The sequence below is a fragment of the Haliotis asinina genome, chromosome 1 (assembly GCF_037392515.1).
Source record: "Haliotis asinina isolate JCU_RB_2024 chromosome 1, JCU_Hal_asi_v2, whole genome shotgun sequence".
Classification (NCBI taxonomy): Eukaryota; Metazoa; Mollusca; class Gastropoda; order Lepetellida; family Haliotidae; genus Haliotis; species Haliotis asinina.
The window spans coordinates 48,837,934-48,858,150 of record NC_090280.1 but is presented as its reverse complement, the minus strand read 5'-3'; the positions used below and the strand labels follow the sequence as shown (position 1 = coordinate 48,858,150).

General features: G+C 39.5%; 2 protein-coding genes across 14 annotated transcripts in view; one reads left to right on the top strand and one right to left on the bottom strand.

The window, feature by feature from the left end:
- LOC137292638 (phospholipid transfer protein C2CD2L-like) overlaps positions 1 to 20,217 on the top strand; it is an 80,679-nt gene that overhangs the window by 26,275 nt on the left and 34,187 nt on the right. For 7 of the 13 annotated variants that reach the window (XM_067823854.1, XM_067823853.1, XM_067823849.1 and 4 more), the window contains exons 2-8: positions 7,431 to 7,526; positions 11,994 to 12,113; positions 12,413 to 12,517; positions 17,218 to 17,619; positions 18,180 to 18,297; positions 18,975 to 19,101; positions 19,627 to 19,691. In XM_067823854.1, coding sequence (XP_067679955.1) covers positions 7,431 to 7,526; positions 11,994 to 12,113; positions 12,413 to 12,517; positions 17,218 to 17,619; positions 18,180 to 18,297; positions 18,975 to 19,101; positions 19,627 to 19,691 — 1,033 coding nt within the window. The remainder of the gene's footprint in view (positions 1 to 7,430; positions 7,527 to 11,993; positions 12,114 to 12,412; positions 12,518 to 17,217; positions 17,620 to 18,179; positions 18,298 to 18,974; positions 19,102 to 19,626; positions 19,692 to 20,217) is intronic. The other 6 variants (XM_067823850.1, XM_067823847.1, XM_067823845.1 and 3 more) reach the window with 1 other exon arrangement.
- Positions 1 to 20,217, bottom strand: part of LOC137292586 (uncharacterized) — a 156,576-nt gene that overhangs the window by 133,586 nt on the left and 2,773 nt on the right. The gene's annotated exons all lie outside the window — the stretch shown is intronic.

Here is a 20,217-nt window from a genome sequence, read left to right as displayed (position 1 = left end):
GATCACACCAATAAAGTACTGGTGCAGGCTTCAGATGAACTTGTGTTACTGTGAAACTAGGCTCCAATCACACCAACGCAGTACTGGTGCAGACTTCAGATGAACTTGAATAAATGTGAAAAAGTCTCAGATCACACCAACACTGTGCTGGTGCAGGCTTCAGATGAACTTGTGGTAATGTGTCATCTTACAATTGTTGAATGTGAAACTATAGCAGATCACACCTTCACAATCTGCTGTACTGGTGTAGGCTTGAGTTCAACTTGTGTTAATGTGTTATGTAAAAGCCTGAAAACTTCAACCGTAACATGTAGACACTTACTGAGTAGAAGTTACAATTAACTTTACAACTATTTTTTCATGCTGATGGCTTTAGAATATGGGAAAACCTCCAACTTGTTTCACCTAGATGCTGAGACAATAGCCTCCTCAAGAACTTTTCCCAAATCCTGAAAGGCTGGAGATGAGATTTCTTCATCGCTATGGCAACTAATGCTCCTATTTCTCGGTTTACCGTGAGTGGTAAACTATTTAACAATACAGACCTAGGCATTAAGCCGTTTCCCCATCATAACTCTGCGTGTGTCTTGCTTGCTGTGGGAGGTAGCTATCAGTTATTGTATTGTGGACCACAAGTAGAGGTCAATGAGGTCATGGCTTGTCTGGGGAATCTGACCATGGAAGGTGTCCACTGTGATGATGATTGTATAGCTTCATCATCAAACTGTGTTATGTTCTCAGTAGATATTGGAGTTTTTAAATGACATTGGTCAGAAGGAACTGTACTGGTTCTAGTATAAACGTAACCATCTAATACAGTAACCTCCCTGCATCTTAAACCCCATCTTAAACCATCAAGACAGGTTCGAGATGTTGTGAGATTTAAAATTGAACTACAAGATATGCACATTGTGTACATAGTACTGCATATACATTGAACTTACTCATTGAATGACAACATAGAAAACAAAAAGAATCTCTAGTGTCATTCTTTTATTTGCTTCGCAGTATACATAATTAAAAGCATAAATTATGTGTAAGTAAGGACTGTATCCTACAAATTTGTTATATGTACATGTACCTATAATAAAGAGCATATCATTATCAACATACATAATTTCAGCAGCCATGTTGATCACGTGACAGTGAGTGTCATACAAAAATTCACATATGGAAAAAGTCACTGATGGAATTGCCTGATAACTCAGTTTTGTGGATAAAGTCTGTCACTTTTATAGCCCAAAGGTGGTCTATCTTTTTGATGTAACTACATGTGGCAGATGAAGCTGGTTAACTGCTCACGTGTCATAGCCTCAAAGATGATTCCCCGCTAAAAGTGGCAGTGACACGGTAAACTCAATAATTTGACTAATCCTCACGTTATTTAACCATGTTATTGCAATTGTTTATAAAACTAATTGTTTGTTGACATCGCATTCAATATCTGTGTGCAAAATGAGTACAGTTCGAAACTGAGATACTAAATTTATATAGTTAGGTGATATTGGGACTAATTTTCAGGTTCGAGATATTGTGTGTATATGTGTCTCGAGCTACAAGAATAATGATAAAAATATAAGAAGAGGTTAAGTTCGAGATATGTAGAAGATTTGAGATTCAAGAGTTCGAGATCCAGGAAGTTTACTGTATTTGTTTTTAATTACCATTTATTACATTTACTATATCTTACCTTCCTAACTTCTATGGCCCTAAACCTCTGTCAGACAATCTTACAGCCAGCTGACTCTAACACTAATTGACAATCTCAAGACATGATGCCCAATCAGTGTATAAATATGAACTAACTACAATTCACTTGGATCCCCACATGTGACGAAAATTCATGCTTTTTTCATGCTCGAGCATTCCGCAAAGTAAGGTGTGTTTTCATGAACCATTCGTAAGTACAGAAGCTGAAACCTAATAACCTAACTACTGCTAGACACATATTAGATGATCCTGCGCACTAAACGCATTTGTGACAAGAGAGGCAGTACAACGAATTGGGCGAGTACACTTGGCTGCTACAGGTAACTTGATGATTATACAGGTGCAATACATGCCAACCTTGACATGAAATCAACACCGCTACTGATTAACACCTGTCTCACTACTGTGTAACACCAGTCTCGTCAGCGGAATTATGGACAAAAATCAGCCCGTAAAGAGAAATAGGAACAAAATTATGGGATAAAAATGTTTCCCCTTTGCTACTCTGATTTAGGCAGGTGCAGGCTTCAGATGAACTTGTGTTACTGTGAAACTAGGCTCCAATCACACCAACGCAGTACTGGTGCAGACTTCAGATGAACTTGAATAAATGTGAAAAAGTCTCAGATCACACCAACACTGTGCTGGTGCAGGCTTCAGATGAACTTGTGGTAATGTGTCATCTTACAACTGTTGAATGTGAAACTATAGCAGATCACACCTTCACAATCTGCTGTACTGGTGTAGGCTTGAGTTCAACTTGTGTTAATGTGTTATGTAAAAGCCTGAAAACTTCAACCGTAACATGTAGACACTTACTGAGTAGAAGTTACAATTAACTTTACAACTATTTTTTCATGCTGATGGCTTTAGAATATGGGAAAACCTCCAACTTGTTTCACCTAGATGCTGAGACAATAGCCTCCTCAAGAACTTTTCCCAAATCCTGAAAGGCTGGAGATGAGATTTCTTCATCGCTATGGCAACTAATGCTCCTATTTCTCGGTTTACCGTGAGTGGTAAACTATTTAACAATACAGACCTAGGCATTAAGCCGTTTCCCCATCATAACTCTGCGTGTGTCTTGCTTGCTGTGGGAGGTAGCTATCAGTTATTGTATTGTGGACCACAAGTAGAGGTCAATGAGGTCATGGCTTGTCTGGGGAATCTGACCATGGAAGGTGTCCACTGTGATGATGATTGTATAGCTTCATCATCAAACTGTGTTATGTTCTCAGTAGATATTGGAGTTTTTAAATGACATTGGTCAGAAGGAACTGTACTGGTTCTAGTATAAACGTAACCATCTAATACAGTAACCTCCCTGCATCTTAAACCCCATGGGACCATCAAGACAGGTTCGAGATGTTGTGAGATTTGAAATTGAACTACAAGATATGCACATTGTGTACATAGTATTGCATATACATTGAACTTACTCATTGAATGACAACATAGAAAACAAAAAGAATCTCTAGTGTCATTCTTTTATTTGCTTCGCAGTATACATAATTAAAAGCATAAATTATGTGTAAGTAAGGACTGTATCCTACAAATTTGTTATATGTACATGTACCTATAATAAAGAGCATATCATTATCAACATACATAATTTCAGCAGCCATGTTGATCACGTGACAGTGAGTGTCATACAAAAATTCACATATGGAAAAAGTCACTGATGGAATTGCCTGATAACTCAGTTTTGTGGATAAAGTCTGTCACTTTTATAGCCCAAAGGTGGTCTATCTTTTTGATGTAACTACATGTGGCAGATGAAGCTGGTTAACTGCTCACGTGTCATAGCCTCAAAGATGATTCCCCGCTAAAAGTGGCAGTGACACGGTAAACTCAATAATTTGACTAATCCTCACGTTATTTAACCATGTTATTGCAATTGTTTATAAAACTAATTGTTTGTTGACATCGCATTCAATATCTGTGTGCAAAATGAGTACAGTTCGAAACTGAGATACTAAATTTATATAGTTAGGTGATATTGGGACTAATTTTCAGGTTCGAGATATTGTGTGTATATGTGTCTCGAGCTACAAGAATAATGATAAAAATATAAGAAGAGGTTAAGTTCGAGATATGTAGAAGATTTGAGATTCAAGAGTTCGAGATCCAGGAAGTTTACTGTATTTGTTTTTAATTACCATTTATTACATTTACTATATCTTACCTTCCTAACTTCTATGGCCCTAAACCTCTGTCAGACAATCTTACAGCCAGCTGACTCTAACACTAATTGACAATCTCAAGACATGATGCCCAATCAGTGTATAAATATGAACTAACTACAATTCACTTGGATCCCCACATGTGACGAAAATTCATGCTTTTTTCATGCTCGAGCGTTCCGCAAAGTAAGGTGTGTTTTCATGAACCATTCGTAAGTACAGAAGCTGAAACCTAATAACCTAACTACTGCTAGACACATATTAGATGATCCTGCGCACTAAACGCATTTGTGACAAGAGAGGCAGTACTACGAATTGGGCGAGTACACTTGGCTGCTACAGGTAGCTTGATGATTATACAGGTGCAATACATGCCAACCTTGACATGAAATCAACACCGCTACTGATTAACACCTGTCTCACTACTGTGTAACACCAGTCTCGTCAGCGGAATTATGGACAAAAATCAGCCCGTAAAGAGAAATAGGAACAAAATTATGGGATAAAAATGTTTCCCATTTGCTACTCTGATTTAGCCACCACCATTCAGTAACAGATAACTTTTAACATATTAAAAAGTTAAATGAAACACAATTAACTATATGTAGTTATTATTTGTTTAATATTTAGCAGACGAAAAGTCAACTTTACCGATTAAAACAACACTGCATATTGCTTCAAATGATAAGACTGCAATTTCAGGCATAAGATACTGATATTCCACGCTAACCTTTAGTTACGACGAAGACAAATAGATGATTGGGGCATTGACAAGCATTTTAGATATTCAACAATTTTGTTAAAAAAAACCCAGGAAAATGTCACTTGCTTCGTGAAATGGATCGGTGGTCCTAAACATAATTCCTCAGTATATTGTGTTGATTCAATTCGTTGGGATTGTACCTCTTCCCAAATCGAGTGTGCTATAACAATTCATGCATGAAACGCACGAGGGGAGGGGAGAGGGAAAATGAACTTCTCGATATATATCAGACAACCTGTCTCCCTCTTGTTTCAAGTGGATCGTTCTGTGGGGCATTCCCAAGTATGCAAATTGGGGTCATTTGTCAGGTCGTGGATCATCTTATATGTGTTTACCAGTAGTTAACAGTACAATTAATACAAGGAGTAAATCATGGTGAACCATACATTTGTGTAGACATTCCTTTCGTCCTGACATTATCTTCCCAAATCCCAAGAAATGCATGCAGCCTTTCATTAATTGTAGTGTAGTTTGTTGTTGCTTGGGAGAATTACAGAACAATGTGCCTGTTTTTGTAACATGAAGAGAGAGAGGTTTACTTAATCTGGTGAGAACTAGTTATAACTGGTAATAACTGTGCAGATGACTAGAGCCAGTGAATTTTTCTTGCGTGTCATAAGAGGCAATAAACAAACATAACTGCATACATGTGAAGGTCTGGGTTAGAGTTGATCTTTAGCAATGGATGCTTGTTGTAAGAAGCGACTAACAGGATGTGGTGGTCAGGTTTGCTGTCATCGAATCCCGGTTGTGTAGATCTATGCTCATGTTGTTGATCACTGGTTATGGCTTGTCCAGACTCAATTATTTACAGACCACCATCATATAGCTGGAATATTGCAGAATGCAGCACTAAACAATGAACAAAACAAACCAACAATCCTACAACTGCTGATCACTCGAAACGACCGGTCTAGAAACTAGCCTACACAAGTCACTTGTAGTTGTATATAAACTGTTGGTATTGTTGCCCCAAAAGAAAATTGGCCCTTTGAAAATATAAACATAAGAACTGTTCCCAACTAAGGCCAAGAAAGTCCTACTCCCAATCTGTAAAGTGTGAGAGGAAAGCAAGTTTGTTTCATGTTCTGCAGTCAGGACTAGGGCTCGGTGAAATTTGTTACTGGTATCAGCTGCTAGAACATTGCTTGCTTGCTCGCTCGCTCGCTCACTCGCTCACTCACTCACTCACTCACTTTTCCATTTCATAGAATAGATTTTTTGTCTTTTTTAATTTTTTTGGTCACCATGGAAGCAATTTGAAGAGGGAGGGGTGACCGTTTTCAGAGTACAACTTGGAAACTGTTTGATATCGTTCAACAAGACTTGGTAGATATATCAAACATAAGGTAAATTGGTGTCGTTTGATATGTGCCAATTTGTGTAACTTTTATTTTTCGTGGTTTTCATAGGAACGGTTTGGGCTGAGTCTAAAAATATAGAGGTTGTTTTTGCTTCCACATCACAGCTCAATAACCGTTCAATACCTTTCAACAAAACTTGGCAGATACCAGAGACAGATCCAAAAGTGGTGTCATCTTCTAATGACTCATGTTTGAAATTACATTTGTGGTACTTTCCGAGTTCCATCTTATTATATCTAGATAAATCCTACTTGACAGTATTCAGTTCATTGTTAAATGAATAGGTATTCCTATGTTATGAGATATGTTCCAAACAACTGATTCCTCTGGACAAATCTTTATTGTACATCTGCATTACTTGAGTTAATACATCTGGAGATGAATTCCTGACAAGTTGTAGTGACTGTATATATCCATTTCAGTTTTTAGTGCTCCAATTGCTTGGAGTCTCAGATAAAAATATACTTAACATCTCAGGGGCCATGACTTGACAAGATATTTGTTTATCGAACTTGATAGTGTTTATCAAGCAGGAAGCATTTTCCCAAAGTGTTGATAACTGTAAGACTTTAAGAGGTCAGATGCCAGGAAAATGGTATGTACATCAGCTTAAAGAGGCCTCTTGCCTCACGACTGTGACTACTGCTTCTCCCTGTGGTGAATCCCATGATGTTGTAAGGGTAGATGTTCCATAGTCACCCAGTGATGATGATGTCAGCTTTGTTTGAAATCTTTGGTATGATGTTTGATATGCATTTAGAAGTGGGTAGGGTAATACAAGATATTTGATATGGGTGTGCAGTTTCTTTATTATGTACACGTGATGTTTCTGGGCTAATACTTGACACTTCGTCATTTCACTTAAAGAAGGTGTAAGTATTAGCCTGGAAAAATTGTGTGTAAATAATACAGAGGTTGCACATCTATATCAAGTGTCTTGTGTTCGTTTGTATGATCATCAGATATATTTTTGTCCATCTTGTTGTGTGACCTAAGGGAAGTGGCCTTAATATTCGATGAAGGTCATGATCATCGATCTGCATGATTGAGATACATGTGACAACCATGTCAAGCAGACTGACCACCCACTCCCGTTTGTCGTCTCTAACAACTAGCATGGGTTACTGAAGACCTGTTCTTACTGATGTTCATGGGTCACAACTTGATGTGATAATGATTCTAGGTTTATGAGCTCAATACACAGATTAATGGTTACGCTATTGTCTAATGCAGCTTATCGGGTCTGTGTACAGCACTTGTGTGATGTGTTCTTGCAACACCTTGTACTAGCTTCAGTAGTATAATTACACACACAAGTTCCTATTGTCATATGTCATGTGTTCTAGCTTCAGATTGCCATGTGCCATATGTTCTAACAGCAGATTGTCAGTTATCATATGTTTTTTCCAGGGTCCTGTACAGACCAAGTTTGAGAGGATCCAGGCTGGGAGCCTGCCACCCAAGTTTGGAGATATCTCCTGTGAGGCTGCCCCAGAAGACAAGTTTGTGAGTTGACTTTATGTGCTTTAGTATTTGTGGTCGTTCCTCCAACACCTTAGCATAAACATAATTGGGGTGACTTTAGTTACACCTATATCTCATCAGCTAAGTCTGTCCCACAGTCCCTAAACGTTATCATTCTCCTTACAGCCTTTCCCTCCCTGCGGTTCTAAAGCCCTAAATGAAGCAAGTCTAGATTCCCCAGCTTCTGATCCTCTGACCTATATGAGGCTCCTTTTCAACTTAAATGGGAGTATTTGTTACAATCAGTATTGTATATGGTCAGACACAAACCATTAGTCCAGTCATCAGCCCGTGTCACAACTTCTCATCATGACAGAGTGCTAGATTGATGATTGCATGAAGTCTGAGTGATTGGTGTCCATCTGGTTTGATAGAATACTTGAAGTCTGAGTGATCCGTGTCCATCTGGATTGATGAATAGCATGACGTCTTTGTGAGCTGTGTAAATCTGGGTTGATGGATAGCACAAAGTCTGAGTGAACTGTGTCCATCTGGGTTTATGGATAGCATGAAGTCTGAGTGATCGGTGTCATCTTGATTGATGAATAGTACAAAATCAGAGTGATCTGTGTCCATCTGGATTGATGGATAGTACGAAGTCAGAGTGATCGGTCTCAATCTGGATTGATGGATAGTAGTGGTTTTATTTATCGACCTGGGAAACCACCAAGCCCTAGGTAAGTCTGCTCCTACAGTGAGCTTTCAATCATCAAACATCTCTGCCTTAGACGACCTTGAATCACTTGCTGGTACCAGCATGATACATATTCCTGATGCCATTATTGCCTGCAGCACCATTACATTCGCCCATCTACACTGCAGCACCAACGCTCACACATCGCTATTTGCATGTCTTGTCTCCATCTCCTGTCTGTCGACACATGCTCAATGTTTTCACAACACCAAGGTCCAGATGAAGTGCCCATCTTCATCTGTGTTCAGCAGTTTACAAGAAATTAGTTTAGTTAACTTGGACATACCACACCTGGCATGTTGCCGTGGCAACCACCGTTCTGGCCAATAACTCCTCAAGGTCGAAACTATGAAGCGGCTCATGCAATGTGCATTACTGAGAACTTGTACAAGATAAAACTTGTTACATAAAACATTCTCAGCTTTCTAGATTTGTTCCATGCTTAGAAGTACATTGAAGTTGAAGCATTTTTAAAAGAAATAGTACTTACTGAACCCAAAGTCTTGAATGGGTTTCCCTAGTGTATCTGTGCTGCAATCTTTTAGCACTCTGTGATAAATGGGTTGTTAACTTAAAAGTTTTTTGATGTACAGTGTATATAGGGACTTCTTAAAATGGAATTTACCTCTTGAAAGTGCTGTATTTCAAATGTGACATATTATGATGGAAGGTTTCTGTCCTCACATGTAACTTTCATATCAGGAAAACGTGATAATGTCTGACATCCTGCCAGTCATATTCCTATGTTTATATGTGATCCAGCAGAGTGTACATAAAGATCTTACATACAAACTGTATATACAGATATCACTTACAAAATGTACAGATAGATCTTATATACAAAAATGTTCATACCAATCTTACATACAAAGTATATATACAGATCCTTCTTGCAAAGTGTACACACAGATCTAACACACAGAATTTACATACAGATCTTACATACAAAATGTACAGATAGGTCTTTCAAAATGTACATACAGATATTACATGCAAAACGTACATGCAAATCTTGCATACAAAATGTGCATACAGATCTTACATACAAAATGTACATACAGATCTTGCATACAAAATGTACAAATGGGTTTTTCAAAATGTACAGATATTACATGCAAAACGTACATGCAGATCTTGCATACAAAATGTGCGTACAGATCTTACATACAAAATGTACATACAGATCTTACATACAAAATGTACAGATGGGTTTTTCAAAATGTACAAATATTACATGCAAAACGTACATACAGATCTTGCATACAAAATGTGCATACATATCTTACATACAAAATGTACATACAGATCTTACATACAAAATGTACAGATGGGTTTTTCAAAATTTACATACAGATATTACATGCAAAACGTACATGCAGATCTTGCATACAAAATGTGCATACAGATCTTACATACAAAATGTACATACAGATCTTACATACAAAATGTACAGATGGGTTTTTCAAAATGTACATACAGATATTACATGCAAAACGTACATGCAGATCTTACATACAAAATGTACATACATATTTAGCATAACAAATGTCGGTATAAAATGAACCACACATTTAGAAAGCATGGGTGATAAGTATTATCCCTGGTCGCGGTGACATGCAAGTGGAGGACAGTGCTTCCCCTCAAGAATGACAGCTCATGCAGTGACTGATCATGAGATACGTTCTGAGAGTGTTTCTGACAGAATTCCATGCTGTGTCACATCATAAACCCTGCACACAACAGAACTGATGTTCCTCACAATGTGTGGTTTCCATCAGGTTCCCTAAATCTGATGACGTGAGCAGGTACTTCTGCTTCTCATCAGCTTTACGTTTATTGAATAACTTCCCACATGGAAGGAGACTTACTGTTGACTCAGGTTCATCATACAGGACTCAACTTGATGCCTGTTTACCCACAACCTTGACCTTGACCTCTCATTAAGGAAGCAAAATGTTTAACTGTAACACATGGGAACATTGTGACAGATGGGAACACATTGCATCATTGTGACAGATGGGAAAACATTACAACATTGTGAAACATGGGAACACATTACAACATTGTGACAGATAGGAACACTTTAAAACATTGTGACAGATGGGAACACATTGCATCATTGTAACAGATGGGAAAACATTACAACACTGTGAAACATGGGAACACATTACAACATTGTGACAGATAGGAACACTTTACAACATTGTGACAGATAGGAACACTTTACAACATTGTGACCAATGAGAAGACTTTACAACATAGGGAAACATGGGAACACATTACAACATTGTGATAGATGAGAACATGTGCTAACTTTGTGACAGATGGGAACAGGTAACATTGTGACAGAGATGAACATGAACACATTACAAAATTGTGACAGATGGGAACACATTTCATCATTGTGATAGATGAGAAGACATGACATTGTGACACATGAGAACATGCGCCAACTGTTTGACAGATAGGAACACCTTGCAACATTGTGACAGATGGGAACACATTACAACTTTGTGACAGATGGGAACACATAGTGACATTGTGACAGATGGGACACGTCAACTTTGTGACAGCTGGGAACAAGTTACAACTTTGTGACAGATGGGAAGACAGAACATGGTGACAGATGGGAACATAAGCCAACTTTGTAACAGATGGGAACACATGACATTTTGACTGAAGACACATGCCAACATTGTGACAGATATGAACACACTATAAGGCTATTGTTTGTTTATATTTGGCAGATGCTGTGTGTTTTATTGTGGGGAGTTGAGAGAGTTGTATAAGTGTTGTTACTTTCTGCCATCTGTTTATGCAATTAGAAACAATATGCTCTTGTGTTTCCATAGCAACCTTTATGGTATATTTGTGTAAGGTTTGTCAGCAAATCAGAAGGTGATATCTATTTCTTCTGGCTTCTTCACTTCTGATTTTTGGGAAATATTGACTTAGCAACAAAGGACTTCACATTCCACTAACAGCAGAGCCACCCCCGTTATAGTATACCCCCTAAAAAAGCTATTCACCATGTTGGTAGATTCAGTCATGACTGTTGATATTGTAAGGATCAAATTATTAGTGATGCTGTCATGGAACAGCTAGCAGTACTGATGCAGCATAATTATGTACTAAAAAGAATGAGATTGTTTATGAAGGCATTACAGGTGGTAGATTGTTCTTTGTAAAGCAAAGTATTCTAAGACAAGTAAACCAGTGAACAGATCAGTTGTACAATTCTATGCATTTAATATTGACAACATTGTGATGGTTGTGTAGACAATATTATGTCACCTGTGTTGACAATATTGTGTTGACTGTGTTGACAATATTGTGTAAGCTGTTTTGACAATATTTTTCAGTTATGTTGACAATATTGTGTTGGTTGTGTACAGTATTATACAGTTATAGACTAGTGATGAGGTCAATACCTGCTTTTATTGACTGCCGAAAAGCAATATTGACTGAGGACGAAGTCATAACTTGACGTCATAGATTATACTTAGAAACACAAAATATGACTTTTGTTCGGACCTGGGTTAGAGTCAATACATTTTTTCATCAACAGTCACATCAACAGACTGCCTTTAGACAAGTCAGGCAGATGGAAAAATATGACTTCGTAATAATGTGTTGTGTTAGCTGTTTAGTCAATATCATGTTGGCATTGACACTACTCTGTTGTGTTGACAATAAAGTGTTTGCTGTTTAGACAATATCGTCTTGGTTGTGTTGACAATATTGTGATCTTACAGGTCATCCATGTTCGTGTCGATTCCAAGGACCTGGCATTTGTCATCTTCTGCTCTCAACAAACCCATGAAGGGGTCAAACTCACCAACTGCACTGCCACAGTCTTCCGGCTCAGAGGAACGGTAAGTATATGCACCCCTACAGTCTCTTAGCTCCGAGGAACAGTAAATATATGCACCCCTACAGTCTCTCAGCTCCGAGGTGTAGTAAGTGTATGCATGCTTTCAGTCTCTCTGCTCTGAGGAACAGTAAGTATATGCACTCACAGCCTCATGGCTGTGGAGAACAATATGATGTCTGGCTTGTCAGCTTGACTCATATTTTGTAGTCGTCACTTGTGTGTCTTCAGTCAGTAGTTTGCAGACTTCATTGCATCTGCTCATAAATCCCCTCACTTACTCACTGTCTCTGTGTTGCACAGCTGAAGGTTCAATCATACAGGGAAGCAGGAGATGTGAAGGTCAATGTTGCATTTGACGGGCGTCCGGACATCAAGGTCAATGTCAAACCTACCAACCCATATCAGGTAAGAGACACCCAGTGTTACAACATGTCAGCAGCACACTTACATCCTCTGGTCAATGTCTAAACCACCAACCCATATCAGGTAAACCTACCAAAAGAATATGAGTTAAGAGACACCCAAAGTACAACACATCAGCCCCACACTTACATCCTCTGGTCAATGTCACAATTAAAAGCCCATATCAGGTAAACCTACCAACCCATATGAGTAAAGAGACACCTTAAGTACAACATGTCAACCTCACACTTGCATCCTCCAGTCAGTGCCTGGGTGCTTCAACCTGATGGAGGAAACATGGCAGAAGCATCCATACTGACACAGCTTTCATACTAGTTTCCAAATAAAAGCTCTCTGGTATGAATGGATACATGTTTATCTGTGTAGGTATTATTTTCATATCTTTACCTGTGACTTACCTGTAACTTACCTATAGTGGATGTAGTGTTTTACTGTTGTGCTTTTACTAATATGACTACAAATTTCTACAGAATATTGGATTAGCTATGATTCTGTTCCATAAAGCCCTGATCATCTTTGCGTGCTAACTTAGTTTTGATGTATGTTGACCTGTAGAATGGACCTGTCATGGACCTGTGTAAAGATGAGCAGAGTAGGAGGGTTGGTGGTCCAGGGTAGAGTAGGAAGATAAGTGGTCCCAGCAGGATAGAATAGTGGGTGGTCCCGTGCAGAGTGGGAGGCTTGGTAGTACAGGGCAGATTAGGCCCACAATACCTGATGACGGGCTGATGATATGACAGAAACAATCCTTAACCATACATCATCATCTGAAAATTTGTGAATATTTTCATTTTAAAAATTGGTGAGGCTCTTGAGCAGAGGAACCCAATATTGCACTGTAGGTTAAACATAGACCATAGACCTACACGCATGTCATATATACTAATGGAGTAAAGGAGCAGCAGCTGCCATATTGGATTGTCGTGCCAACATCGACTCGTTCCGATTTCAGGCTGAAGTGTATTCTAAGAATACGGTGACATTCGAAACTATGCACATGTACCTCTCAATTGTACATTTACACATCCTGCCTGATTTCCATGACAATACACCCTTTTTATTAACCTTAATACGTCCTTGAACTGGAAAATCAAACGAAAGGACCTCTGTGGTGAACGTTAGCCCGCACTCGAAGCCACTTGAGTGATCTCATTGGTCTGCAGAACAGAAGTATTTATGGTATTGGTAAACAAGACGGCATGGTCAGGATTCAATAAAACAGACGATTTTTAAATTTCACGTGAATGTAATGAACTTGTTCTGGAAAATTACTTAAGTTCAGTGGACTAGTGAGATCGCTCGAGTGGCTTTGAGTGCAGGATAACATTCTGTTAATATATATGACTTGCGTGTAGATCTATGGTCTATGTTTAACCTACAGAGCGATATTGGGTTCCTGTGCTCTTGAGAGGCATTTAGAAGTTGATTATTCAAGTAAAAGGAAAATATTATGCATGACATCTTCTTCATTTATTGTATGTTCCAACGTTTCTGGGCTTTACCTTGCCCTATCATCAGGTGAACTGAAATGTGTCTTGTTTGTTTCAATTCACCTGATGAACGGGCAAGGAATACCTCAGAAACGTTGTGACTCACAATAAAGAAGTACCTGTCATCCATATTATTAGCCTTTTGTTAATTAATACAAATTGATAATGACAGGTCCTTGTAATATCATTTTTTGTTGAGTTTTTAACACTGTGCTGTTTTTCCATGTTGGCAGGAGGAAGACGTAAGTCAGTGTTTGCTGTGTGCCGTGTTACATGATTTTCTCATGTTTCTTGCTCTTATTTTGTTCCATACACACTGGTCATGCAACAGTAGCCATCTAATGACAATGGAAGACAAAGACTTGTTCCTAGTTCCGTATTTATGCACAAGTTGGATACACACCATCTATAGTTCCTGTATGTCTTCTACCTTCTATGCACAAGATGGACACACACCATCTATAGTTCCTGTACGTCTTCTCCCTTCTACACTCAAGGTGAACACCCACCATCTATAGTTCCTGTATGTCTTCTTCCTTCTACATTCAAACTGGACACACACCGTCTATAGTTCCTGTTTGTCTTCTTCCTTCTACACTCCAGCTGGACACACATTCTATATACAAGATGGACACACACATCTATAGTTCCTGTATGTCTTCTCCCTTCTACACACAAGGTGAACACCCACCATCTATAGTTCCTGTATGTCTTCTGCCTTCTACACTCAAGGTGAACACCCACCATCTATAGTTCCTGTTTGTCTTCTTCCTTCTACACTCAAGCTGGACACACACCGTCTATAGTTCCTGTTTGTCTTCTTCCTTCTACACTCCAGCTGGACACACATTCTATATACAAGATGGACACACACATCTATAGTTCCTGTATGTCTTCTCCCTTCTACACACAAGGTGAACACCCACCATCTATAGTTCCTGTATGTCTTCTGCCTTCTACACTCAAGGTGAACACCCACCATCTATAGTTCCCGTTTGTCTTCTTCCTTCTACACTCAAGCTGGACACACACCGTCTATAGTTCCTGTTTGTCTTCTTCCTTCTACACTCCAGCTGGACACACACTCTATATACAAGATGGACACACACATCTATAGTTCCTGCATGTCTTCTACCTTCTATACACACAATGGACACACTTAATCTATAGTTCCTGTTTGTCTTCTGCCTTCTACACTCAAGGTGAACACCCAACATCTATAGTTCCTACATGTCTTCTACCTTCTACACTCAAGGTGAACACCCACCATCTATAGTTCCTGTTTGTCTTCCTCCTTCTACCCACAAGGTGGACACACTTAATCTATAGTTCCTGTTTGTCTTCTTCCTTCTACCCACAAGGTGGACACACACCATCTATAGTTCCTGTTTGTCTTCTCCCTTCTACACTCAAGGTGAACACCCACCATCTATAGTTCCTGTATGTCTTCTACCTTCTACCCACAAGGTGGACACACTTAATCTATAGTTCCTGTTTGTCTTCTCCCTTCTACACTCAAGGTGAACACCCACCATCTATAGTTCCTGTATGTCTTCTTCCTTCTACACTCAAGGTGGACACACACCATCTATAGTTCCTGTTTGTCTTCTCCCTTCTACACTCAAGGTGGACATACGATCTATAGTTCCTGTTTGTCTTCTCAATTCTATACACAAGATGGACACAGAAGGTGTTGTGTTCCAGTGCATGTTGGCAGTAAATGGTCCACCTCACCCCACCCTCATCGCAGTATGTTCTGTCCAGACTGATGACCAAACTGGCTTCATCATTTAGCCTACAGTATTGACAGGACCTGTGTTTGAATCCCAATTTTTGGTCTGTCTGTACCAAAACATATTGCAAGTTTCTTCAAATATTTTAGTCTCTCCACCACCCCTTCTTATAACATTAAACATGTATGAATGAATTACATGTATGTGTGTTGACTCAGACAAACCTTGCCTTACCCTACCTAAATTCCATCACACTCGGTTCTGAATTGCTCATTAAGTTTACAGACTGGCTATTCATCTGCAGCATGGATGACACAAGTCACCATGGTTACCAGATAATAATACAACAGCTCATATCAGAACAACTTATTGATATGCTGTCCTCTTTTACACCTAATTTTCACCTAATTATATATGACATGGTGACAGAGAGTTTTGTGTGGATCTCTTTAATTGTTTCTTATCAGTTAACAGATCCATATTCTTGTGTATGAAACCACTATCTTGTTCAAGTGTGTGCCACATCCAGCATTGTGTATTGGATGTCATGAAGTTATAAATAGCATTAGCCTGTTGTGGATGCTTTCTGGCAACTACTTGGCAGTAGTTCAGCTGGATGCTAGCATAGTGACATTATGTACATGTCTGTTGTGTCACAGTGGTTTTCTTTGTCATGTGAAGAATGGATGTTGCTATGGATACAGTTGCTATGGATACAGAGTCTTTGTTTAAAGCTTGTAATGTTTTAGTAGAAACAGCATATTGAAGATGCGACTTTTGTTGCAAAATTTCAGATTCAAAACAAATGCTGAATATCGTTTGAAAATATGAGATAATGAAGACAGGCATGTTGTGTTTCGGAGATTCTGGGTTGGAAAGGCGTCTCTGGTTGTAGGATGACAACTCTGGTGTTTGCAGACATTGTGCTGGAATGTTTGATGATGTATTGGTTATGATATAAACTTAGACCATGTTAATCAAAATCTTTTTAACTTTGAAGCAAAAAGGTATTATTAAAAATGCCCATTAAGGAGATTCAAATGTCATTTGACAGACTGTGTTGTTGATGTATTTGGGAATAAAGTTATTGAATAAACAGGATTTCCTGTTGAAGGAAGACTATTTTCATATGTACACTGGATCATATGAGAGTCTCGGGATAGAATAGGTCCTCAGCTATATGATTTCTTTAGAGATGGTAACTGGATGGGGTGAACAGCCTCTGTGATGTTCACTCTGTGATGTTCTCTCAGTGGCGTTCTCATTCTGTATGTTGTTTAGATCACAGATCATAATATCAACCATTAGTTTGTGTCTCACTCAAGACTAGTTTGTCCGAGTTGAATATTGTGAGATGACATAACTGCCTCCATGCTTCAGATGTCTAAATGGTTTTTGACACTTAAAGAACAAAAGACTGCATTTTTGTGGATCAATTGCAAGTCATGCTGTGTTGCAGGATCCGTCAGACATGGTGGACATTGGTGTTGTGGAGGAGCTTGTCCGCCAGGCCATCTGCATGACCACCACCACCTACACCATCACCCATCTCCTCGCACCCGACACGCGCACACAGTCCAAGCGGCACTCTGACCATGACCGCAGCTCAGGTCAAGGTCAGGCCCCCAACATGAGTCAAGGTTACTCCCAGATGCCTCAGATGAACGAGGGAAACTATGAGCGCCGCATGCCTCAGACACACGGCGGTGCACCCATCCAGAGCATGCACGTGCAGAGCACACAGCTTCAGAGCTCCCCGAAGCGCCACGCTGCCCCTCAGCCTCCCGTCGCTGCTGTGCCCTCTCCCCCAAAGTCGGAGGCTCTTTTCGTGCCCATTGAGGCCAGCCAGTATCAGAGTGCTGTGAGTAAACTGTGTACACGAGTAAGTTGAGTGAGGTCATGTACCAAATGACTGTTTGTTGAATGAGGTCATGTACCAATGACTGTTTGTTGAGTGAGGTCATGTACCAGATGACTGTTTGTTGAGTGAGGTCATGTACCAGATGACTGTTTGTTGAGTGATGTCATATACCAGATGACTGTTTGTTCAGTGAGGTCATGTACCAAATGAGTTTTTGAGTGAGGTCATGGATCTAGTGATGGTTTGTTGTGTTGGACCATGGACAAGTAACTGCTGATTGAGGTCATGTACCAAGTGACTGTTTGTTGTGTTATACCATGGACCAAATGACTTTTGACTGAGGTCATGTACCAAGTGACTGTTTGTTGTGTTATACCATGGACAAAATGACTTTTGACTGAGGTCATGTACCAAGTGACTGTTTGTTGTGTTATACCATGGACCAAATGACTTTTGATTGAGGTCATGTACCAGATGACTGTTTGTTGAGTGGACCAAGTGACTGTTTGTTGAGATACAACTTATTGTAAGAAGGTGATTCATCAGATTTCTTATTAAAGTTTCAGACCCCAGTGTCGTCAGCTGCGGATGTGCCACCGAAGCCTCCCCGCTCCTCTGCTGACAAGCGCCTTCTGGTCAAGGTGATCAAGGCCAATGGAGTTGGGGCCAAGGAAATTGGTACTGATGAATGTGTGCTTGTCTTTGGAGTTGTAATGATTTTGTTGGCGAATTCATATTTTTAGAAAAAAATCATTAAGATTATTTTAGCAATGGTTTTGATAAGTATCAGTTTTTAGCTTGTGTGACATGTATCAGTTTTTAGCTTGTGTGACATGGAGTCTGTTGAATGAATAATATAGTAACACTGTGTGAGACACTGCCTGGATTACTACTGAATTAGACTCTACATAGAATAGCACAGAGTGAGACACTATGTATACTAGCCCTGAGTGAGATACTGCCTAGACAAGCCCTGAGTGAGACACTGCCTGGACTAGCATTGAGTGAGATGCTATGTAGATTAGTCTTGTGTGTCACACTGCCTTGACTAGCCCTGAGTGAGTCACTGTCTAGACTGGCCCTGATGGAGACACTGTCTAGATAGACTATCCCTGAGTGAGACACTGTGTAGACTAGCCGTAAGTGAAATACTATGTAGACTAGCCCTGAGTGAGTCACTGCTTAGAGCAGCTCAGAATGACACAAGTCCTAGACTTGCACTGAGTGTGACACTGCCTAGATTAGTCAAGAATGAGACACTGCCTAGACTAGCTCTGATCAGCTAACATCATCAAGCACCTCTCAGGGTCATCAGATGCTAGTCTAAGTCACCTTGCACTGTTTTCATTTTGTAGGTCCTTTAAATTTTCTAGGTTCTGTAAACCCAGTTGTGTTGCTGTTGATGGACGACCCAATCCAAAACCACTCCACCAGCGTCGTCAGGAACGCCAGCAACCCCTTCTGGGATGAGAGCTTTCTCTTGTAAGTCCTTCATTCAAAGATCATTAGTATTCTGGAATGAGGATTCAGTAACACTAGTGAGCTCTTCTGGGACGAGAATCTGCTCTTGTTCACAGATCTATTGTAGAAGCTCTGGAAAGGCATTTAGAAGTTCGAAAAACATGAATAAATGACATGTTTTGTATGGATGTTAACTTCTCATTATTCTGTTTACAACTTTCATACTCAGTGCTCTGACTCAGCATTGCATCTAGAAATAGATATGAACTGTTGGGATAAAGAATGAAGGAAGTTGTTATCCATATAAACATGTCGTATGCATCATCTGTATAAATTCAATGATGGATATTGTCATGTAGCCACTTCAGCAACAGACACCAGCACTCCTTTCTGTGTCTATACTCCGTGATAATTTTATTAGAAATCCAGGAAAGGAGTTTTCCTCGAAGAGGATATCTTCCCTGTCTTTTGTTGATTTCAGTCCTCAGTTTTGTATAGACGTTGTCTTCATGATGCATTGTAAATATTACTGCACTTCTATTCCAGTGATGTCACACAGCACAGCAATGAGCTTCGCTTTGAGGTGTTTGACAAGAACAAGCAGCCTGGAGGTGAGGGATACTTGTGTTTGGACAGTGTTGCCAACAGTCACATCATGTTGTGTCAGCTGTGTTATTGTGTATAACCTAATCATGCTGATCTTACTGTATATGTCAGTTTCAAGATGAGTAAGGAAGTCATTAAGAATGTCAGCAGTGTCTACTCTAGGACGCGATTGCTCGATTCACGCTAATGATCAAATTGTGCCTCATAAAAATTACAGAGCGCGAACTGTCGCGCATAGTAATTTGCTCCCTAGCTACCTTTCGAAAAACATGCGTAAAAAGCTTTATATTGACAAGGAATGACTTTTTAAATCAGTCGGTCACTGAGTCAAGTTCGAATGACGTAAACAGAGTAACCTCCCTTAGTTAAAACCACTGTCGGCACTGGGGAAACGAAATTCCTTTCATATCAGTATGAAAATAGATAACATTTTTCGATGAAGTTATGATTTGATTAATTAATCAATTGACAACGTTAGACTATGAACTCTAAACATAGTGCTTGTGTGCAGCACTTGCAAAACACAGTTTC